Here is a 24,787-nt window from a genome sequence, read left to right as displayed (position 1 = left end):
TTACAGTGACATTTGTAAATTCACTGTCACAATCCTATTGCTTGTAAACATTTGCACTTTCTTCATGAAAAGATGTGATAACTTTTTATGCAGTTTAGCATTAGTTAATCATTGCTGTGATCTAATTTGCAGGTCCTCCAAACAGAGGCATTTAGTAAGATTTGTAATGTTGGTAAATATAAGAACAGCACTTAACTTATCTGCATCATTGTTTAGCATGCGGTCACTCAAAATAGTCGATGATATCGTGAATATTTGATCATTTTTCTTAGTGTGTTCAGCAAATTTAATCATCTCCTTCACCATTTCCTTCACCAATGAAGTTCATGATCTACACAATGCAGTAATAGTCTTCACTAGCTTCTTCACCCACGAAAAACCTTTAATTTGTTTTTGCTGCAGACGAACATATTCCCAGCGGCGTCAGCACCAGGCCGCTAGGAAAATTCAGCAGTTCATGAGACAGTCGAAAAACAAGTAAGTCTATGAGGAGAAGTCATATTTTCTGCACTTCTTTAACAGTGCAATTTGCATTTGTGTGGCCCAAAAAAGAAATGTTCAAAGGCAGAATATTTCTGGCGATTTGAACAGTTTTTTTGTTGTTTGTTTGTCGAGTTTCTGGCATATAACAGCTAATTTATTGCTGTTTCTTCTGAAGGTATTGAGGTGTTGCACTGTGTTACACGATAGACGATTTGTGACATCTATCATTATCGGTTTGACGTCAACGAGACAGTCAGACTCAAACTAGTTGCGGTTCCTTAACATTTACTTGTATTATACTAAGCTTAAATGCGGCACAGAGGAAATGTCTAGTATTGAAGTCATAGTTTTATGCTGTAGCTCGAAAATAAAAACCAGGATATTGTTTATCGGTAGTCACTACAAGTATTTTTCATTTTGTATTTAAGGGCCAACAGGTGTCAACTTAGCACAAAAAGACCTTCTTCAAACATATTCACCTATGCCACTCTATTGTATTCTGTTGCCCTTCTCTTATTCATCCGCCTTCTCTTTCAGATCTACATATGGGTAACCTTTTAGCTGCTCTAGAATTTTGGTATTTTCTGGATGTTAGTCCTTTTCTCATATATTCAAGACTGAAAGACACTAAATGCTATTCATACGTGAAAATACTAGCCCAAACATTACCGTTACACTCCCTGTATTCTGTAACTACTATACTTATACTGCTGTAACCTATCTCTCTGCTTACACAATGAATTGCTTTGAGCAAAGTGCTCGTGCTGCAACTGTGGCCGCGAAATTTACAAACATGCCGTTCTCAATTATCAATGCAGTATACTAACTAGTACAACTCTTCTAGATGACCAACAACTCGCTATGATGACTGCACGATGCTTATGCGTAGCATGATTGCCCCAGGTCACTTCAGGTACAGCGTGTGTGCATGAAAAAAAAAAAGTTGCCTCATTGCTAACTTTTTTACTCTTCTATCTCTACGCTCACATGGTATACTGACAGGCTTTCTGTCTCTCTCTCTCTCGTACTTTCACACAAAAGCAGCATGTGGGAGTTTTTACATGGGAAAGTGGTGAGTTCTCTCTGCCTGCTCTCACACCATCTACCTTTTCTCTCTCTCCTCACGTTTCTGCACCTGTCTATTTGCACCCACTCATTTTTCTTCTTCTCTGCTCAGGTCCAAGAGCTTAATAAGGGTCTTGTTTCATCTCTGTGATACTTTTTCTTTATGAATGATGGAAGGAAATTTTTCAGGGCTCATTCCTTTTTTTAGCACAACTGTAATGCAAACCAGCAGATAATGATGCCACGGAAGGCATAGGAGACGTTAATTGTACTTTTTTTTCAGGTTTATAGATTATGATATATACCTGAAGGTAGTGTGCGACAAGGCAACTTCCTGCTGGCAGAGATCGAATCTGCAACCTCAGCTTCGGTCCCTGCCAGCGTCACTTTGCTTCGTTCAGATACATGTAATAATTACTACCCTACACTTAAATCAAAAGCACAATTAATCCCCTCTGTACTTTTCTTGACTTCATTATCTGCTGGGTTTCACTGAGATTGTATTTCACATAGCATGTATTTCTGCAAAAGTGACACGTGCATGATATGTTTTCAAAAGTGTGAAGGTCGAGAGGAAACTGCTGCAGGGCTAAAATTGATTAATGCAACAAAATTGGTTGCTGTTTATTTACTAAACATACGCTAACTATTGCACATGTAGAGAATCAAGAACACATGATGGGAATGTAATGTTTATGCATTCCTGTGTTTCTTGAATCTGTGTTATCACGGTAATGAAGCAATTGATAAATGTGGAGACTTGGAATCAACAACTGTGGGGACAAGGGTTCTATTGCTGCTCTAATGAAGCCCAGTTCTCCCATCAAAACATATAACCTCCACAGGATAAAAACCTGATAAAAGTTGCGTCAATAAATGTAAAATAAAACTATTTTGTTTATTCCAGTCTATGCTAAGATAGGAGCTTCTGAAATGAACCATCTTTTTATGCATCACTGAAAACTGTTTGTTGTTTGTGATGCACTGCTACAAGTCACCATTGATTGTGTCTAGTGATCGTGCTTTAGAAAATGCCGTTGATCCAGAAAAAGTCCCTAATATTTTTAGATATGTGGACGATTTCCTCGTGGTGTTAACTTCTACTAACCCTGTAACGCACTCTAGCGAGGTAGATTTGGTTTTGAACCTGTTCCGACAACATGGAAAAGGCTTGATTTTTACGTATGAACTGCCTGCCCATTGACGAAAGCTTGCAGTTTTTAGATCTTAACCTGACTCTGGGCGAGGGTCATGTCTGTTGGAAGTTCAGTTCTAGAACAAGAAAAGGACTTCTTTCTTATGATTCTGCACATTCAAAAGTGATGAAGAGGTCTATAGCTGCTATGTGTTTTCGTTCTGCACTGTCCAAGTCATGCCAGCACACAGTGTTTGATAGTTTTTCCGTTTAGGTATCGCTGCTCACTGCAGCCGGGTTTCCTTATTCGGTCTTAGTCAGTGTGTCTGAAACATTGCTGCAGAGGCTGAAGGGGGAACGCAGGAGGCCAGAGCCATTGCATAGACAGAGGAAAAGACCGCATGTTGTACCATACATGCACAAAATTTCCCACAACCTGAAAAACGTTGCAAATCGGCACCTTGTGCCAGTGGTTTTCTCTACTCCAAATAATCTTTCAAGGCTCTGTGCTCGCATTTCTTCCAAGAGGTGCCAAGGTGGTGTGCGATAAGAAGCACGTAAAGCTGTTCCTGCATTGTGCTGTGGGCACTGTTTATGAAATTCTCCTGAGCTGTGGCAAGGTCTATATAGGCCAGATAGGGCGCTGTACAAATGACCGTCTAAGGGAGCATGCCTTATCAATTAGGAATGGAACAGGGTCTCATTTGCCCTTTCACTGTGCTTCGTGTGGCTGCACGCCGCAGTTATGGCACGCGAGTACTTGGAAGGAGCCGGGATGCGCTGGGGCGGGAGTTACTCGAAGCCTTTCACATAATGAAGAAAGGTGACTCGTGCGTCAGCGTGCCTTCAGTTGTGTTTCATAACAGTGAATTCCAACTGTTGGATCTAGATGTACTTAAGTTGCGTGCTAGGAAGTGTCTGTCAGTCCTTTTTTGCTGGTTTTTGCGCAGGCTTGGGTGTGTTTGGTTTTTTCGACGTCTTTACATTAGGCATATCTTGTTGTTGCTGGTTCCCAGATTTCATGATTGCAATTATCGGTTATTACATCATAAAAATGTTTATGCCTGCACGTGCGGTGAATGAAATGGTCTGCGCATGTCCTTCAAGAGCCTATATATTGTGAATGCTTCATGAAAATAAACTTAGTTGTGAGTTGGCGCTCTTTCTGTCTCGTCTTTTTTTCTCTTTGTCAACCTTGCGCCACGTATTTCAGACTACTAATATGTACCAACTAGCCCAACATAACGTACTGCCACAGTAAACATCTTTTTTTACTTTTCTATACTTTGTGTTCCTAACCCTCACAGGAACCTGGAAATTTGACCCAAGCTTAAAGAGACGCTAAAGAGAAAATCTTTGTTTCTAATGGTAGTAAACTACAGTTTCGCAATTCCAAAATTACCATGCTTGCAGTGGGACAACGCTTGGTACCCGAGAAAAACGAGCAGAATAAAAACGAGGGTGATGACATCCCCTTGCAATTCCTGCACCAAACTTCATGGATTTTGACGTCACCTATTAGGCCTTACATAGTAGTAAAAACTAATACATTGTCCTCTGAGGGGTTTGTTGAATGTACCACATTTCAGAAAATTTTGTTGAGCCAATGTTGCCACAATAAAAAAAAATACTTTCAAATTCATGAAATGATGTGCAGAGATTTTTTGGTGTGAAATTTGAGTACGAAACTATTACCTTGATTTTCTTCTTTATCACTTAATCTAAACGGGGAAATTACTTTCATCACTAAATATATGATGCTTCAATTAATAACAATAATGTTCTTATAGCATAATTTATTGATATAAATTGATTCATTGTTTGACTTTAGTGCCCCTTTAAAGTTATTCCCTTTCCTGTTCTCTCTTCCTCCACTCCCCCAAACGTCGGCTGCGAGTGCTCACTGCGGCGGCTGCTTCAAACCATGCCGCCTCTGAGATTAAAGCAATATCTACTGCCATCTCAGAGGCAACTGATCTAAAGCAAGGACTAGATAGCTGCACACCATGTGATGTACCTTTTTTCCCTCAGATCAAATTTACACTTTTTGTGACTGCCACACACAACCCTTCAAGCTCCGTGTATTGCTCAGGCAGTTGAACTTGTTGTAATGTTTCTAGATTGCAGAGAGAGCGTGCCTTAGCTGCCGAAAAAGAGAGGCCAGCAGCGGTCGTTCCAGCGCCACCACGGCTGCCCACAAAATCCCAGGAACTGCCTTCTAGCTTCAAGGAGGCTTGAAAGGTCAGACTACTGGTCATCTGACACGAAAAGTCGCGGGTTAATATATGTTGCAGATCATGTGAAATCGGGTACGTGTGGTGTAAGATGGAAGGAAGACGGGACACAGCTGCGGGCATAACTGTTACCTGGTCAACGCAAGGGCAATGATTGAAGCCAGTCACCTCCAATGATTGCGTAACCTGCATGCCAGCCATGCCCTGTATTTCTGCGTAAAAGGGAATTTGAAAAGTGATAACCACGTAAGGATTCATCTGTTGTTGTTTTTTTATATGCTTTCTAGGAAGGGGGGAGCAACAGGCAGCATTTTGATTGTGCTTGTACATTGGTGTGCACACTTCGTTGTTTTTTTTTTTTCAGCTTACTGCATTCACTGATTCTGTTCGCCTTAGATGCACCTTGGGGCATCGCAACCTTCCTGAATTGTATAATTTTTTTTTGTAGCGAAAATAATGCATGTAATAAGTACACTATAAGAATAGATGCAAATTCTGGAACGTATGTGACCACAGCAATTATGCTGAAATGTATTATGGTGCGTCTACAGATAGCTGACAAGTGTGACCCATACACCAGACTTCAATGACTGATAATTTTGCTTACCACTATCATCGCGAAGCAAATGGTTGAAGTTTGCTGTAGAAATTGTTCAGTTGTTGATTAATGTCACAGCTGTTGCGTTTTGCACACTCGTAGCAGCATGACGACAATACCTTTGCACTTTATCCTGTGACCTTTAAATTCTCGATTTCAGTCAGCTTGTGTGTCCTATCTTCCTTCTTTGACACGTTCCTCGTTCTAGTTCTGTGCAGCTTTTCCCAAATGAACTAATGCAAATTTGTGGATTTTGCGTGTGCGTTCCTTATTTTAGAGACAGGCATGACACTCTTAAGTACATTGCACTAGTGGAGTTACTAAAGGGTCAGTTTTGCTACTAGTAGAAGCTTCGTCTTTCAGAAGGAGCATGGCTCTGAAAGGCAGGAGGCAACACCAGTTTCTTGTGACCTCATCAGATTTTTATAGCATCTACTTGGTGCTAAGTGAACTGCTTACTTCCAAAAAGAGTTGTACTTTCGAGTTTCCTGGAGTTTGACTCAACTTGCTAAAATATGTGAATGTTGTGCGAAATCCATACTATCTCGCTAATGCCAGCAGCATTGGATTCTAAAACACGCATCCAGCAACACACATCCAGCATTAGAAGTCAGTTTTTCTGGCGAAGAAACGCTAGCTGTTTTGGAGTGCTTTTCCATCATGCTAAACAGAATTATGGGCTCTCTTTAAAACCTGCTGTCACATGCAAAAGTAACACACTGCCCATCATATCTAAAGCTGTAGGAACAATCACTGCAAATTTTCGTTTAAGTGTACGGTAGACTTTCAGTAAACGGAAATCTGTTAAATGAAACTACTGCTTAAATGGAACTATTTCTTCTGCTATGCTTGGTTTCGGGCTTGTATTCTGCACCTATGTTCTTCTCTTAATAAATGAAACTCCTGTTAAATGAAACATATTTTTCCGATCCCTTCAGGTTCTGTTTACTGAGAGTTTACTTAGTCATATGCGCCTAAAGCATGTTTTCACATAATAACAGCGTCTTTGCTTGCTAATGCATAATTCAAGTAATTACTAAAAGGTTAGTATGTTACTTTCATTCAAGATGATACTTTTAAGGTTTCACATTGGTCAAAAATGTTTCTCTACGTATCTGATTCTAAAAATCTACATATTTGATTCTAAAAAATGTTTTTAAAAAATTGCTCAGTTTACATTGATTTGTCAATCATTCTTGCATTAACTTCTTGTCCTTCTCATGTTTCAGCAGTGCGAGCTCAAGCAACAAATGCGTGATGGAAAAGGAAACGTCTGGAGCAGACAAGACATAGAATGCAGCAGCAGCAGCAACTATGCTGGCGCAAGAATTTTGGTTTCCACGCGTCACTTGGAAGCCACAGCTTCGATTACTTTCTGCATTAATATGTATATTGCAGTCCCTGCCACTTGGGTTATCGCGAATGCATACATTTAGGTCCTTCACATTTTTCGCTGCTGCCAGGATATGCGTTTGTACAACGTGGTTGCTTTCCTCGCCCGGTGATACGCTATCTAGAAAGAGTGCGCTTATTAAGATTTATTTCGTGGTTTATGGAGCATCACGTGCTGCGATCGCTAATCGGACACATTTCTCGGCACTGTAACCCCAGAATGAAGGAAACCTTTTATGATCTGGGAAATCGATTTCACTCATATGCCAAAACTGCTGCTGCATTTTTCTCGCCTTCTTTTTTTAGACTCGTTTCTCACATTTTATTCTCTCTCACTTTTCCTTTTTAACATATAAACTTTCGTGAATCTTGTTTCACACATTACTTCCCCTTCTTGTAGCTTTCTATTGAATTTGTCACGTACACACATACATACACAAAAAAAAGCAGTATGGTACAAATGTTTGTAAAACCATAAAAGCCTCTTTCCTTCATTAGACACAAAATCCCTTTTCCCTGCCACGCCTTTCATCTTCACGATACACGGACACATGAAACATTTTAAAAATATAACGTGAAGAAAGAAAGCAGGTACTGGGGAGAGCACTGTTTGTAATGACTGTTCGTGTTTTCATCAGTAATTTATCTTCATTGTGACTTTTTAAATGTTGTCTGTAAAAAAAAAAAGAAGAACATGGAAGCTCAGTGTTGCCTTCTCGACACAGGTTCTTTATTTTCATGTTTTCTGCGGAACTGTCAATCACTCCATATTTTGCACTTACCAGTATATGATAACATAGGACAGGACGCGAGTTCTACAGTGGGTGTTCCTCGGTTTCTCCGTTGTTAAAGTGTCATCTCACTGATATATATTTATATATATACACACATATTCCTGTTGCCACAAACGCTTGCTTGACAATATGTTGATAACCATTTCAGCTGCTGCATGAAAGAATTATTTTTGTCCGCCACAAAATGTGCAGTGTTGTGCGTGCAGAAACACTCTGCCTGCGAGCTCCCGAAGAAAATACAAACGAAGGAGAGACGAAGCAGTGACGGAGTAAAGTCTCGAGAGATCAAGTCTCGGTACAAACGTCTCAGCATCAATTGGTGAAGATGGCTGTCATGTTATTACAAGGCCGGAGGTAGACATGAGACCGGGGTGAATGCTGAAGAGACAAGTTACAAACACAGCACAACAGCTGCTGATATCTCATATGCTTGCAATTAGAAAGTTATCAGCAAATGCACTCACTGGCATTCTGGTTATGAAAAAAAAACATATTGATTATTGCGTGCATAGGAATAGCCAATGCCACACATACTTTCTCGTATTAAGATACGAAGACAATTTTACTGATTTGTGTAGATGTGCCGAGCACTTAAGTGGCTTTTATTACCGGCTTTGTGTGCGTGATATTTCTCATTCTCTCATTTGTCTGCGAGTGCGCCAGCGAAAAAGAATTTTGAAACTGTTGAAAGCTTATCAAATTTGTTCACCTAGTAAGGGTGGCTTTACAGAAGTGAAGTAAAGCTTCGGAAACTTTCAGTGCACAGTCAGTGTCAAAAGTTTGTTGGGCATGGCTCCCAATGAATAAGTTTAACATCACAGAAGTAGGTGTGCGATGGAGAGTAAAAGCACATGCTGCATCATTTGCGAATATATCACTAAGGGCTAGAATTCCAGACAACCAGGCCAGGGGACTGTTTAGCTTTATTATGAATAATGAAATCCATGAACTTTTGACACTGACTGTATGTGCTTATTTCAGCAAGTTGATAGACCGGAGCACCTGCATCTCGCGATGTTGACGCATGCGAGGGAGTGTTATGGAAAACATCTCTGTTGCTGACTATTTTCGCTTGTGCTGTGCATTGGTGTTAACACTCCTGCCGACGCCTTGTCTGTTTTTTCCTGTTGTCATATGTCCGTGCCATAGGTACAAAATATGTAGCGAGGTGAAGAGAAGGTTGTAAGTGGATTGTTGCTTCTTTAAAGGGGTGCTCTGCTGTTAGCAGGTGCCAAAGGGGCTGTTGATTTAAAGACAGGCAGGACAGTCTATTTAACAGACACGCACTTATCAAAAGCATGTTACATGTGCGTAACCCCTACATTGCTATGCGCTGCTCCATTTGATGCACCATCCAAAATTATGGTAGGGAGGGGCATTTTGCCAGATCTTGTCGCCACACTTAGAGACTCCTGTGGCGAGGATTTACTTGAGAAATTTGCGTCTAGTTCAGGACCTCGAATTTAATCATGACTAAGCATAGAATCACTCACTGTTACTGAAAAAAAAAAATTTTGAATTGCTTTTCCAAGTCAAGTTAAAAACTTGTAAGGTGCTCGAGCTTTGCTTTCTTGAGTAGAGCACAATTACGTAATCAGTCTGTGTTGGTATCACTTTTCTGATCCCCACTTTTGCTTTCATCTTTGGTTGACCATGCCACAAAAAAAGCTAAGGTACAGACGCCTTCCAGCTCCTATATGCATGCGTGCAGCGTGACGAAACACTGTGCGATGCCATGTAATGTGCGCCAGTCAGCATGTTGTGCCATCTCGTGGGTGAGAATCAGGTCTCTGCCATGCTGAAGCACTTTTGAGATGTGCGTACAACCAGCAGTAAATGGCCTATATAAATAACCCACCTTTAGTATGCTAGAGGATGTATGCGCGGTGGCCGAGTGGCTAAATGCATTGCACCACGATTTGAGAAGTCACAGGCCCGAATTCCCCGGTCCCACTCGAACTGATTTTTTTATTATTATTTATTCATTTGCATTTATCTCGAATTTTCGCTCAAGTACGATGCTGCTTTTTCGCTCACAGCCAAAGGTGCTGACGCTGTCACCAATACCGGTATTTTTACGAAATTATCTCTCTAACGCTATCACGTTAAAACATCCAAAAACATTTTATCATTGCAGGGTTATAAAGTTAAGATTAGTTTGTTGAAATAGAGGGGTGTCCCTCTGTTTTGACTGCAAGTTTCTTTTCAATATATAACAGAAATTTGTGGAATGTTCACCTTTAAAAGACTAGTTTTGCATACTTTGGTAACCTAAACATAAAGATCTGCTTAAAGTAAAGTTAGACAAATGTCTAGAGCAGAAGAATGCCTTTATGTCCTCTTGGTTTATTGCTGAACATCCATTGACGTTGAAGGCAAACCATATCGTAGCTTAACGTAGTTATTACATTTGTTATCGAAAAGACAGCAACTGGAACGTGTGCACCCATATTTAGGCAGCTTTGTGAGTTTCCAATAAGTGCTCAGCTTTGTGTAAACTCGTCAAGCATTGTAACTAAGAGTTAGTGGCATGCGAGGGCATGTTCGTCGGAGAACACACGATTTCAGAATACAGCTTCGTCTCGTTTAAGTGTCCCGTACTGATAAAAAGCTCAAACCCAGTATTGCAACGAAATCGCAAGGAGCTGATGAACGACACAAACCGAGTTTCAGGGCTGCCCTCCACTCCTCATGTCAATGTCGGTGCACCAGCTCAGTTATATATTGTGAGGGTAAAGAAAAATAAAAAAATGTGCATAGCACTGTGAAATGTTAAGTTTTTTGCCTGATATATTCTTTTTTTAAGCTCTTGAGGCACCTAGAAAGTATTTCAAACTGTGTGTCAATGCTTTTTCTGAGAAAGAGCTAACAGGCCATTATTCCAATCTGTTACGAACGTGCCGCATAGCAGCTATGCACCTGTGCTTATCTGATGGCTTTCAAGTTTTAAGTTCACATGAAGGACATTGTTGGCAAGTGGTAGCGTTTGCGGACCCGCTTGTGTACTTGTGTAAAGAATGACTTGGGGGAAAAAAAGCTCCACTTTTGTATGCCCAGTGTTCCCCTTTTGCCAAATCTACAACTAACAGCAAACATTGCTAGTATTTTGTGAAGCATTGCAGGGCATATTATTCGGGCAAAGGTGAAGATGATCTGGGAGCTTAGTTAAAGGAACTTCTTGAAGCTTTTGTATTACTCGTCGAATATACGTAGCTTAACTTATATCATATGCCCTTTCCGAAGTACATGGATTTTAAGCGCGCCAATATATTTGAACACTCCCGGGATTAGTAATGTCCTTCTAGACAACTAGCGCTTACACAACCAAGAGGAGCGGCCTTTGGTTTTCTATATATAGTACATGAAACTCGGCAACTAGGGTCGCCTGTGTAGTTAGAGTAGCGTTAAGTTACATATTAGCAACCAAGCATCTTGGAGCACCTGGTTAGCTATCTAATCCAAGGGACCTGCTAGATCCGTAGAAGATTTGGGCGTGACTTCTGTCTCGCACAAACCCAAACTATCAAGGAGCAATGTGAAGCAGCACAGGGATATTTGAAATAAAAAAGAAGCCAGAGGAGGAATGGGCCACAGAGGAAAGATCTTTTGAAGCATTGAACGAGGCGACAAGGAAGGAGGCATTATGTACGCCCATACGTCAGTGATTCTTGTTGACTGTCTTTGGTGAAACTGTCCACATCCCAGAGGCTGCTCGTTGCATATAACCCACAGCCCCCCTGCATCTGTGTGCGTACCTGTGTTGATATTCTGGTCATTTCTCGGTGCAGTCATGTCACAACGGCGCGCGACTGCATGCAGAGATGGTGGCATGTACATACACCACGTGTAGTCACACTGTATACCCAGAAATACAGTCCCAATGTACTGAGGAGAGGTTACAAGCAAAAAAAAAAACATACAAGACATGGTAGAGTGCCGACTTTTTCTTAAAACAAAAAAAAAGCTTTCACTTGTAAGCGCTACCTAACTATAACTACTCTCTAGTTTCTTCTCTCACCGTCTCTACTTCAAGTGAAGTATACCAGTACAAATACCACCCCCAAGTCCAAGTGTGATGGGCGTTAGTGAGCGCCATTAGATGTGGAGGTACCCAGAATCGTTGTTGCTGTCACTCTTGCTTTTGCAGAGGGGGAGAGAGAGAAAGGCTTCGGTCTCCACGCAAGCGTGCCCTGACATCTGCATCTCAGCACAAGCTTAAAAACATTTGTGTCTGACATGAACTCAACTTCAGTTTGTTTGACTTCCAATGAGCCAAGTCAAATAATTTTGCTACCGTGTCGAACGATGCACAGGAATATTTTCTTGCACGAATCAAAGACAATAGTTCTTGTTACTTGGCCAGTCGCTTAAAAACAAAACTTGCTTAGCATTTCCTGAGTGATTGCCAAGTGTGTCTCAAGATCTACAATATTATCTTGATTGTGTAAATGATTACAAATGTAATTATATCTTTGATTGCATTCACTTTGTGTTTTTTTTATCTTTGGCAAAAGCGAGAGCATGCGATATGTGCATTTTCACAACATAGACTCCTGTATCACCTGTATACAACTCATCTTCTATACATTGGCAACATGGTATCAGTGATGAATTATTAATATCTTGAGATGATGACTAATGTACTTCCATGAAGTGCAGAATAGAGATGTGTCTAGTTCAAATCGCACCCATGAATCTCATCTAATAACTGCTTGAACTTGCACTCGAAAATTGTCGCAAATTGCAAAGAAAACGTAAACCACTCTCTGATATCATTTTATTAACAAGAGACTGCTGTAACCTTCTATACCCCCTGAACCTTGATTCCTATGCAGTTTGAAGCAGTTTAGACGAGAATGCTGCCAATCTCAAAAGCATCTGCCTCTTAGTATATCATGTGTGTGTGTATTCTTTGTTTCATATTCATTTGCACACTGCATATTAACTAGCATTTCTGTATGTATTTCATAAGGAACATGATCAGTACAATGTCCAAGCCTGTTGCAACTTGTCTTCGAAATTTCATAACGAATCTCATCGCAAAGACATGCACGCCATTTCAGCATAGAGACACTATAAGACACCAGGATTTCGGAGACAGAAGCGCTGACGCTCACAAGGTATTATGATCTTGCCTATGCTTCGCAAGCAACAGGGACAAAAATAACGAAAAACAAGGCCCGATAACGTGGTAAGCCCATATAGCCAGAAAAGTGTGCTGTGGAGAAAAGCAAACCAGCATAGATACACTTCTCTCTCTCTCTCGCCATCTTTCTGTCACTATCTCTAGTACCACACCTATATACACGCATATATATAAATATATATATATAACTATATTTGTGCTCAGAAACCTTCATCGCGAGATGTGAATAATCGTGATAGCACAAGGTGTTGCTGTTTCTTGGTTGTCTCGTTATATTTTTTTTTTCTCAGTGCCGTTAATTTGTGCAAAAGCTGGGTAGCCCAGCGCCAATACAGAGCCGTCAGTTTAGACTCGAATGTCGCTTCGGCCGTTACCTGATGCCCCCAGAAGGGAAAAAAAATTCGAAGATTTCTTATTTTTCATGTCGAAATCATTTTTCTACTGTTGCCCCCGCGTCATTTCTGTGGCCTCCTTTCCTCCTCCCTTTGCTCGATACATTTGTGGTGTCCATAGCTGTTTTGTAATTTCTACCTAGGAGTCACCTGTAGAGTTTGTTAACAGCCTCGTGTTAACGATTTTTTACATATATAATATATATAAATATATAATATATATATTTACTGCCAGTTCCTTGGTATTTTTGACGACTGAATATTTTTGCAAAAGTTGCAATTTTTCGTTCTTTTTTTCTTGTTTTTCGGTTCATGTTCACCAGTCTAGCCGAGACATCTTGGTAGCAAGTGTGGGAAAGCTACGCGATCGATCGCCGTCGAAAGAGAAGTTATGTGGTCTGGCGTTGAGGAGTAAAGTTGAGAAGAAGAGATATGTTGAACGTCTGTTGAGAGCATGAACGTGCTGGCTCGGAGGCAGAGCTAGTAAAGTCGTTGTAAGTTCTGTGAACGTTTATTTCCCCCAACCTGCCACCCCTCCTTTTCTTTTGAACTGCGGGGCAGAGTAAAGTGTGATAGTTGAGAAAGACGCTTTCATCGAGCCACACAATGTGGGTGTAGACACTCTTCGAGCTGCTGTTCTTGTTTCCTCTATCGCGATGTGTGTGTTTTTTTTTTCTTGATCTCATCTGTTACCCAGCGCCATGTTATCACTAATTTCTCATACGTGTTTCGCTGTGTAAAAACCACAAAAACAAATAAAAACTATTCTTCCTTTCACCGTTCTCGGTTCCTTTGCATTGGTGCATCGCAGTAGTACTAGACCTGAACCCTTGTGCAATAAAGTTGCTCAGTGCAAAATACACCAGTTGATATAACTGACATTTGATAAAAAATTACACCGTTGTGCTGGCAAACTACAGCTAGCACACAGCCATGCCCATTTTATCAGGACTTCAATAAAGACTTCGATTATTTTTTTAAGCTCATTATGTTTTGACCATGCCACAGATGTTGATATCTAATGTTTTGTGCGATTCGATTGGGCACAGAGAAAAACCCCATAAACAGATGTATTCAAAGCACACACAGTCACCCTCATTTGGGCGTACTTATACTCGTGGAGCAAGGCTAGGATTGGCTTTGAGAAAACAGTGAGGGTGAAGAAGCAGTGATGCGAGGCTAACTCTGAAAGATGCAAATCGTATCAGCAAAGAGTGTCCAAGACTGTGCGCATGAAGTGTGTAAGATCCAAAGTTTTCATATGCACTGGCAGTAACCAAGCCGTCCAACTTCACATTTATGTTGAAGCCCACTTTTAAATGATGCAAGCCAAAATGCTTTACAGTGCTAGTTGCAGCTAAACCTGTTGACCAAAAGCTATGGCAGCAATTCTTTTGATCTCGCTCCTACTAGAAATCAGAAATGGTTTTATTTTATCTTTAAGTGAGTTACAAATTACTTGTACACAGAAGGAGGTCCCATAGTCAGAGACTGCACCAACATTTAAGGTTTCAAGATTTTTTTAATGGAAGAACAGGATTCATTTACCTCTAAACATCAATTGTGTGAAATCAACGAAAATTGGAGCTAAGGTATGGTATTCCACTTTCATGTGCACAGTATAATCATCAGACACATGAACTTGCATCTTAGCCTGCTCTGAAGTTTAGAGTGTCTGAACTTAACTACATAACGATAATCGACAAACTCTACAAAGTAGTGCTTTTAATAAGCACCGCTTTTATCGTACATCAGCATTTGCAGGAGTGTCTGAAGACAATAACAAAGTGGTCAGACAAGCGACGACTCAGGATCCAGAAGAAACAAAATTTCTGGCTAAGGTGAAAGCTCGAAGATATGAAAAAGTCGTCAACGCAATGTGCTGATGGAGCGAACGTTTCCACAAGTAGACTTGCCTTCGATTTCAACAACTTTCAGCGTGCGGCCCAGTCTGCTCATTTTGCACTCAATTGGCAAATGCTCCAGAGTTAAATATAAGTGGCTACGATAGCTTCATAACATGCAACACAAAGGTGGGAATTCACAAATATTTCAAGTAATTTGTAATAAGCACCACCTTATATTAATAGAAAAAATGGCTCTTCATCAGCATGTAAAAAATTTAATGCACTGGAACACTTTTGCCTATATCTGAGTGGGATAGGCCTGCTGCCGATCACCAAATGCACAGTGTGGCTAAACCTGAAGGGTACTATATACTGCAACAATTATAGGCTTCATACGCAAAAACAAATGAATAAATCAATTAAGTAGCCCTTTCATTGACCTAAGCTCCATCATCTCTCCCTTTTTATGGCATGGAGTACCTGGCTGGAAGGACATCCAAGGCCAATTTTTTCATCTCTCCTCTTTCTCACAGCCACATGTGACGAGTGTGCTATATTACCGAAAACCTGCATGTTCATTTATCACATATTTGCTAACGAAGAAGAAAACACAAGCTAAAAGTTACATTTTTAGTTCATGTGCAAGACATAATTGGCTCTTTATAACTTATAGCTATTCAAAATTATGAGGAAAATTATTTGCGGACACATGCTAATATCGTACATTCATCAGTAGGATGTAATTTAAAAAGTTATATAGAAATTTAACAGGGGTTGCTGTAAAGAAATACCACTTTTTCTGTGAAAATAATTGTCAAATTACCATACTGTTTGTTCTGCACTGGCATTATTACCTGAAACAATTCTTAAAGATATCTGCATTGCTTGTGTAGGCAACAATACTACACACTAGTACACAGAAGTAATAGGGCTAAAGCACAGCTCTATTTTATTGCAAACAAGTTCAACCAATTTCCTATTGCACACTTAATCAAGTTTCGGCTTTATGTACTGAACATTACTCCTGTGTTTACGCATCAGCTCAAGGAGCTTTTCCCTTCTCTCTTCGAGTGTCTCCGGCCTTGGTCTGTTGCGCAGCTTATCGAGAACTCCGGTCACAAACTTCTCGGCATCAAATGCCCTCGCTTCGTCTATCTGGGCTAGAAGCTCGGCCCTGAAGACTTGCTCTTTGTTCTTCTCAATTCGATACCTCCGTTTCGACCACAGCGCGTGCATCCGCTTGCGCAGTTTCCGGAGCTTGTGTTTTTTCATCTTTTTCCGACGAACTATCAACATGTTCACGGCCCGCTTCTCGTTAACGACGCCTGTCGGTTTCGGATCTGTTTTCTCCATTCCATTGGAGTTTGTGTCCGTTGACGGTGCTATAACTTTGGTGTCCCCGATTGCTGTGGTTGGCTTCACGAAGGATGGAAGGTTGTAGTCCCACGACCTCCGCAGAGTTGGGAGATTGATGGGACTTTTTACGCCTGGAGGTACGTATACTACGCTTCGATCTACAGTAGTTGATGCCGGCAAGCGCTCAGCCGCGACTTTGCGAAGACATGTCCCAGGCAGACAGGATTCTTGATGAGCAATTTGATGTAGTTCCCCTGGAAACAGATATATAAAACAACAAAATGCAAGCACGATCGTATAGTCACAAGACAGAGCACGAGTATTTTATATACACTCAGTGTTTTAGCTTTGCTGCATCACGGAAACCACGTAACAACTAGGTAATCCGTCTACAGGCGATGCGTGATTGTGGCTAGTGTGTGCATTTTAACGGTTTAACCTCGAAACTTACTTTGTGGCGGTGGGATGAAACGAGCCGATCTCGCAGCTCGACCGACTTCAGACGCAGCTCGCGTCAAAGCACGTACAAACGCCATGGCATGAAGGGGCACACTCGGCGCTGAAAAAAAAAAACACCGAATCAAACAATTTTGAAACACTTCTGCGCGGCACATTTGTCAGTTCTAGCGCGTCCAACTGAGGTCAACGTTAGATAGATCGCCAGAAAATCGCGCTTGCCGGCTGCTATACCAGCGATAACTGCAATTGAAAGAGCCACTTACGTTTAGAGCAGAAATTAGGACGACAAGCCGCAGCCTACGCGCATCATTCAATGAAATGGAACAAGTTAACCAACTAGTTTAATCAAGCGAACGAGGGAATTTAGGCAACTGCCTGAAACAATCAATGCGACCACGCAACTTTTAAGGCTTGGGCTTTGTCTCGATCTGGATTCAAATGATGCGTTTGCAACAGTTTGTTATGGTGGTTGTGTTTTTTTGTGCGATTCGTAACTAGTGCTAAAAGATAAATTTTGCTCAAATTTTCACAACTACGTTATAAAAATTGCGCGATCCTACCCTTATAAAACGAGGGTGGAATCCTTCAGGACCCCAATAAAATTTTTTCATTCATACATCTATTTAAATTATTATAGTTTTACTTTCTGTGCATAATAAATAAAAATACATATTGTTAGTCCTAAACTTTAATAAAGTAGTTTACGCTCACTTTAGCTAGAGTGTACTAGAACAAGGGGAGTGCCCGGACCGGCCGCAGCACCAATGCATTAAAAGTGAAGCCCAAACGGGGTCAAATCCGCTAGTGGCGCTGCGATCGGTAGTCTGTGACCTGTCGTCGTTTTAAGAGCCGTGCGCAGCTCCGCCGAAGTGGTCGAGGGGTAGAATGCTCGCATACCACTAAAAAGACCCAGGTTCGAATCACCGCTGTGACCATAGATTTTTTTTTTAATTTCACGTGTACAACTGTATTGTTTGGCTTTTTTTTTAAATATGCCTTCAGTTTCTACATATTGCTACAAAACATTACGCGAGATATGAAGTAAAGGAGAAAAAAACTTGACAGCAAGCGCATTTATTTGCAGCGCCACCGCACGGGATTCAACGAAAACTTAAAAGCATAGCTTGCGAGATTTTAGCGAATAAAAGAGAGACGGTGTGCTTTCACTCGCCTGCGGTCGCCGCCCACTGGCTCGCTTAAAAAAAGAAAAAGAAAAACTGAAAGTAAACGATTTTCAGTCGGCGGGAAGTCGCGAAGGTTTGAATACTGGTAAAGCAGCGATGTTCTGTCTGCTCGAGTAAAGCGATCACGAGGTGTGCGGAAAGAGGTGAACGTGTTGATATTTTGGATACATATGTAGTATTCCTGTACAACTGATATTGCGAACATATATCTTATAATTATGGCCGCCCTCAGCGAAAATAAATGATGCAAACCAATGCTTGTGTTTTGCGGGCGCATCTATATGTGATCGGCGCGCTTTTTGTTGTATTTAGCTTTTGCGTCATTGGCGCCTGCATCGTTTTCAACTCTCTCAGCGGCAGCTAAACGGCAAAACTAAAGCGCGCCGGTTGCCTGTGCTTTTGATGAAGTAGTATTGAAATACAAATGTACTTTTCTTGTACAACTATTTTTTGTCAACGTATACATTTTGTCTTTTGAAAGCATATTTAGTGGTGCACACTTTGTGCATACGGCCGATGGTCACTAGCGTTTATTGTAGGGATGGGGTGGCACGGAACAGTGCTTAAGACGCGTGACACAAGGTAAGAATGACAGATACGTCATGACCATTCCAGTAGTGTACCAACCAGGCCTGCCCATTACAGTTGTAAAGGAATCGGTTTTGATGTCAATGGCACAGTGGTGATTGATGTGCACGAGGCTGCTGACCCGCAGATAAGGATCGCATCCCGATCTCGACAGTTGCATTTCGATGGCGTGGAAATGATAGAGGCCTGCGTTCTTAGATGTAGGCGCTAAGAACCACAGGTGGTCGTAATTGGGAGAGTGCTACACTGAATACGGCGAGCCTCACGCGGTATATAGTTTTATCACGCAAAACCATTGTCGTCGTCGTCGTTGTTGTTTTGTTTTGTTGAAAGTGCGTTGGTTCTATTCAGACGTGATGCCAAAAATGTAGACATGAAATGATCCGCGGTTGCATGGTAGCTACGGGAGTTTTCGCAGTCAGGCTTAAATGTGAGGTCTCCTAATCCTAAGTATAGCGTGCTATGCCGAAGGCAAGCAAGTGGTCGTGGTTTGTTTTGTCTTGTTAGTGACGTACATAAAAAACACGCTAGCACATAGTACAAAATCATTCGTTGAACGCGTATCCGCATAAGTTGTGTTCAACTGGCGAAGAAGTCATAGGTGTACAGCAAACAATGAATGAAATTTCTCTGTATTTGCGTTGAGATTTCGAAAGGAGACGACTTGCATACGCAATTGCACGGTCGTTGCCCCGCTGAGTTTGCGCCAAAACTGCACCAATGCCGTGACTACACGTGTCTGTGCGCGCTTCTGTAGGAGCATCGGGGTCGAAATGCGCAAGAATAGGGTTGTCGTGAGAGTGGTAATTAGTTGAGAGAAGGCGTCAGTTTGAAGAGGGCCCCAATGAAATGGGGCATCTTGTTTGAGAAGGTCGGTAAGTGGCCGTGCGAGTGCCGCAAAGTTTTCACGAACCGCCGAAAGTAGGAGCAGAGGCCCACGAAACTGAGAACATCATGGACAGAGCGGAATATTATAGAATGGTAGAAAGGCGTTCAAGGTGTGTGGCGAAGGTGGGTGAGAAGTTATCACGTCATCCAAGTAGCACAAGCACGTCGCCCATTTAAATCCTTGAAGTAGCGTATCTGTCATTCTCTCGAAGGTTGCCGGGGCATTGCAGAGGCCAAACGGCATGACCTTGAATTGGTAAATGCCGTCAGGGGGTAACGAATGCAGTTGTCTCACGATCCATTTCGTCTACAGCAATTTGCCAGTAGCCAGATCGGAGGTCGGGAGATGAAAAGAAGGTGGCGCCATGCAGACAGTCAAGTGCGTCGTCAATACGGAGAAGAGGGTACACGTTTTTTTTTTCGTAATTTTTTTGAGGTGCCGATAACTAGCGCAGAAACGCCAGGAGCCGCTTTTCTTCTTTACCAAGACCACTGGGAAGGCCCAAGGGCTCGACGATGGCTCGATGGTGTCTTTCGTTGGCATTTTGGCCACTTCCTTTTGAATCACTGCTCGTTCTGATGCGGACACGCGGCAAGGCCGACAGTGGATAAGCGCAGAGTCACCATTGTTAATTAGGTGCTTGACAATATTAGTCTGGCCCAAGGGATGACCACGGATACCAAAAATGTCACCGTGATCGAGTCCGAAACCTGACAGAGAGCATCGGCCTGATCAGGCGAAAGGTCTGATCCAATCATACTTCGAAAATGGCTTCGTCAGAACTGGGTAACCGTGAGACGTCTACCGATTCGGTAGACGCCTATACCCGAGTAGCCGACTGATTTAGTGCAGTCGTCTGCCGTGCAGCAGTGTCGCCGAAAAGGTCACGGATCGTCTCCTTGAAAGTGTCCCAGCTGGCAATGTCGACTTCGTGCGTCTCGAACCACAACAAACGCAGTAAATGTCACACTATATATTCTACGTAGAGGAAATTTGGTTTAGCCTTGTGAGCTTGACATTTCAGTAACGTGTTCGAATAACCTACAGGAACCACATCTGCAGTGGGCCATCAAGGTAAAGAAACACGTTGGCGAGCATGAGTGTCGGGCCCACCTATAGCCGGCGCTGATCTGTTCGTACACGTTAAGGCACTTGTCAACGTCAAAGCGTGCCCCGCCATGGTGGTCCAGTAGCTAAAGTACTCGGCTGCTGACCCACAGGTCGCGAGATCGAATCCCGGCTGCTGCGGCTGCATTTCCCATGCGGTCTGAAATGATGTAGGCCCGTGTGCTAAGATTTGGGTGCACGTTAAAGGACCCCAGGTGGTCGAAATTTCCGGAGCCCTCCACTACGGCGTCTCTCATAATCATATCGTGGTTTTGGGACGTTAAACCCCCCATATATATCTAACGTCAAAGCGATCTATATATCCTGGAAATATGCCAGGATCACGAGCAGGAGGTATACGACAACGTAGGTAGGAGTCACAGAAGAGGCGGGTGGTGAAGACGATGTTCCTTGAACCTGTGACATGGTTGGACCCGTGATGATACGTCCGAAGTGGAGCTTCGTGATGGGTACAGGGAAGAGCCAGCAGCTCCACCACAAATATGTCACGTAAAATGACTATTCGCGAGTGTAATAACACCGAACCACACAGAGCACAGCAAGCACGGCGGGCAAGTCAGTCCATTCTTTCGTTGTCATCTTCTGATCGCTGATATGTCAGCTACGTAGCACTGCACGAGTACTCCCAATGCACATCGAAACCGAACTTTCAATGAATTTGTTTTGATGGCCACTTCTTCATTTATAAACAACCCTGGCTCCTTACGAGCACCTGCTCTGTTTTCTTTGTTGTGCAGACTTCCGCCTAGATGGCTGTGCACGATTCAAGGCTTTGACAAAGAATCTCAGTCTTGTCAGCACATAAAAACCTACCACTCGTGCCGTGACATGTTCACGGTGCTCCTCGCATCCAATTAGTTTTGCTTTTTTCACCTTCAGAAGCTCTATCACATCCATGATGCTGTCATGGTGCACGCGGCGAGTGCTAAAACATTCAGTGAAAGTGTCTTCGAGAAAACCAATAAAGTTGGACAAGGTCGAAGATGGGTACAAAAGGCCCCCGTAATCACACTGTTGTGTGAACTGTGCGATAGCACTTTCAGATTCTCGTGAAGTCAACAAGTCGTTTTCGCAAGCAGAACAGTGCAACGGCACGATGCATTTCCTTGCAACATACCCGCTTATGTAGTGGACCAGTCTGCGGTCACTTCTGACAGACACGTATGCCTCATGGTCACTCTCATGTGTCACCACATCATCCAACATGTCGTTTTCATTGCTTTCAAAGTGAATTTCATCTAGTGCATGAGTGAAGCCGGAGGTCTGCGGTGGCGGTGACGGAGGCGAGCACAGTATAGGGGACAAAAGAGAGTCAAGTGTGCCAGGAGTCACATTGCCCTTGTCCGGCGAGCGCACAAGGTTGCAAAAGCTGATGCATGCCATTGTGTCGAGGAACTGCTGCGGCGTAGGATGATCATTATTCCCGCTGCACTGCCGCACTATACCAAAAGTGTTCTCCAGGGGGTCTTGGTTGAGCCGGGCTGTCATCAGGTAGGCATAGCCTACTTCCGTCGTCAGGTATTCCAGCAATAGCAAGGTGCTTTTGATGGTTACTCGAAACCCTGCTGCTGTGGACTGACTAAGGAAGCCCCGCGTGCCTTTTACGTGCGACTCCCATTCAGTCAAGTACGCAAGAAAGGTGTAGAGGCAGTCGACCGCACTTGAGTTCAACCGCAGCGCTACTCTCGCGTACCGAGAGGACATGATGTTGATGATGCTGTTTATCATCCTGCATAAAATAAAAGAAAATAAGAAGAACGTTACTCTCTGCACGCCGTTTTATGTATTTGTACGTGTGCAAGATAATTTTACCAAGACCGCGCAATGCACATCACACTGCATGCCATCGTGGGGATTCGTGCCTCACTATTTCAGGTGCATGAAGGTGTCGCCAAATTAATAGTATGATATAATTATGCTGTTTGGTTTACGGACAGATGTACACTGAGTACAACTTAGCACAGGTAACGTTGCGAAATTTACTACTAAGTTTGAAAGAAACGCTGGGGGTTTGGGCGACAAGAAACGCAGTAAATGCCACATGTTATAATCTGCGTAGAGAAAATTTGTTTTATCCCTGTGAGCTTAACATTCTAGTAAGATGTTCGAATAACCTATAAGAGCGTTTTATGTGGTTTCGGAACATGCCACAGGCTTCCCTTGCAGCATGTTCGAAGTGTCCTGCAATATATCACAAGGAGAACAAAACGCCGTAGTAATGAGGTGTCCGTTGACGACAGTTCCTAGGCTTGCCGTTTCAGGTGACTCTGATATATACACACACTCAGCACGGTACACTCGCTCTAGTGTATATTGCATGCTCAAGTGCCCAGCTGTGCAAACATATATGTCCTTCTACTTCCCTCTTCAAACATATCGTAAGCTTTGCTGTTAATACCAACACAATTAGGATGTCGGACACACTTACTCAAAGAACCGCAAAGTCGCCTGTATGCAGCTGCGTCTCGACGGTTCGACATCTTGTTGGTAGAACCGCAGACCACGGGTCACTTGTGGACCGAACAATTGGTAGGCGTAGGGGACGCGCATCTTCTCAAAGTTGTTCGGATTGAGGTGGGCCTCCCGTATGCCATGCATCACGCGAAGTGTCACGATGCTCCCATCCATTGCGTAGACGTCTTTGACAGCGTCCAAGGAGACCTGAAACATAAATCATATGTAATTGAAACTAGTTCTAACAATTGATGGGGAAGTTCGAATTATGTTGTAAAACCCGGAAACTCTTCAACTAGAGGAAGTAATTTTATGGCTCTTCAAGGGCTCAAATATTTAACGAGGCAACGAATAAAAAATATCAGGTCATCGTTAATGCCACCAATCTAATCCTGCGTATGTGAAAATCTGCTAGGGGGTTCTGACATGAAGCCTCCTCTAATGTCACCCGGACAAAAATGGAACCGTTTCCGGGCGAGGTTTCCATAACAAGTGAATTCATGATATGTAAAGACGCGGTAAACGAAGGAAGTTACCGTGTGAGCACGGGCGGATCTAGCCACTTATTTGAGATGGGAGGTCACATTAAGTAACACAGGAGGGGGGGGGGGGGGCGTGGTAATGAATTTTTCTTTTTACTAGCAGAAAAACCTCTTCGTTGTGCCAACACTGTTACTATGTGCTCACAGGGGTTCCACTCATTTGTCCTAATTGGTGATAGGAGGTGGACTGCGAGCATTGAATTGAGGGGGAGGAGCGCTGACAGAAATTTAGGGAAGGAAGGCGATCGCCCCTGTTCCCCCCCCCCCCTTCCCCTGGATCCGCCACTAAGGCCGATGCACAAGCTTGGAAGGAGACGGTTACTGCCATGAAATCATGAAACGAAACATCGCCGCACGCTTCATACGGTACGTAAAAGGTCGACTACCGAGTCCAATGCTCAATGCCGGTAGGTGGCGTGCGGCTTCGTCAAACGAAAGCTAACGTCGTAAGAAGTATAGACTTTTCCACTGAAGGCTGCCGGAGCGCCGCCATAGTCCTCTTTGTGGGCTGTTGTTACCATGAGTGACACTCCCCCCCCCCCTCCAAGAAAAAAAAGGAAAAAAAAAATGTCTGCTGAACTTGAGATGTCGGATTTAGGGCTCCCATGCAACAGCCCAGAAGGGACGGGGTCCTCGATCCTCTCCATTCAAAAAACAATAAAAGAAAAGAAAAGGTTTGTAGACGTTTTAGTGCGACAACGTTAGAACTGTATCTACAAAATAAAAAAAGAATCCTGTGTTCGAGTGGGTTTGGCGGACAAATTCGTACAGTTTACGAATCTCGGATCATTCCCGACTCTTCCTCCTGCTGAGCAAAGGCCTTTCCTTAGCATATAGCAATAGTTTATTGTAAAGTGTCAAAATAATGTTATATATATATATATATATATATATATATATATATATATATATATATATATATATATATAACCATATATAACCACCGTGCACCATATATATGGTGCACGGTGTGTCCAAAGTAGTGAGAAAGAGCCTCGAGTCGTTGATAGTGCTATCGGTCCGATTTCTGTGTGTTGCTCATTGTTCTCGTTAGCGAGTGAGCAGAGAGTGTTCCGATAGACCGTTTTAGGCAGATATTTT

The 24,787-nt window shown here is 42.6% G+C and overlaps 2 protein-coding genes across 2 annotated transcripts in view; one reads left to right on the top strand and one right to left on the bottom strand.

The window, feature by feature from the left end:
- Positions 1-6,941, top strand: part of LOC119162107 (calmodulin-binding transcription activator 2-like) — a 321,823-nt gene extending 314,882 nt beyond the window's left edge. The window contains exons 21-24 of the mRNA XM_075885234.1: positions 403-477; positions 1,525-1,555; positions 4,804-4,924; positions 6,745-6,941. Of these exons, the coding sequence (XP_075741349.1) occupies positions 403-477; positions 1,525-1,555; positions 4,804-4,905 (208 nt within the window). The 3' untranslated portion in view covers positions 4,906-4,924; positions 6,745-6,941. The remainder of the gene's footprint in view (positions 1-402; positions 478-1,524; positions 1,556-4,803; positions 4,925-6,744) is intronic.
- Positions 6,942-16,009: 9,068 nt separating this feature from the next.
- Positions 16,010-17,303, bottom strand: LOC142790303 (uncharacterized). The gene is made up of 3 exons (XM_075885244.1): positions 17,165-17,303; positions 16,894-17,001; positions 16,010-16,696 (listed from the first exon to the last, which is right to left on the bottom strand). Exons 2-3 carry the CDS (start codon positions 16,976-16,978, stop codon positions 16,074-16,076), a joined length of 708 nt encoding a protein of 235 aa, XP_075741359.1. The 5' UTR covers positions 16,979-17,001; positions 17,165-17,303; the 3' UTR covers positions 16,010-16,073.
- Positions 17,304-24,787: the final 7,484 nt, after the last annotated feature.

Source organism: Rhipicephalus microplus, unplaced genomic scaffold (assembly GCF_043290135.1).
Source record: "Rhipicephalus microplus isolate Deutch F79 unplaced genomic scaffold, USDA_Rmic scaffold_94, whole genome shotgun sequence".
Classification (NCBI taxonomy): Eukaryota; Metazoa; Arthropoda; class Arachnida; order Ixodida; family Ixodidae; genus Rhipicephalus; species Rhipicephalus microplus.
Note: the sequence above shows the minus strand (reverse complement) of the source record. Positions and strands in the feature narration are given on the sequence as shown.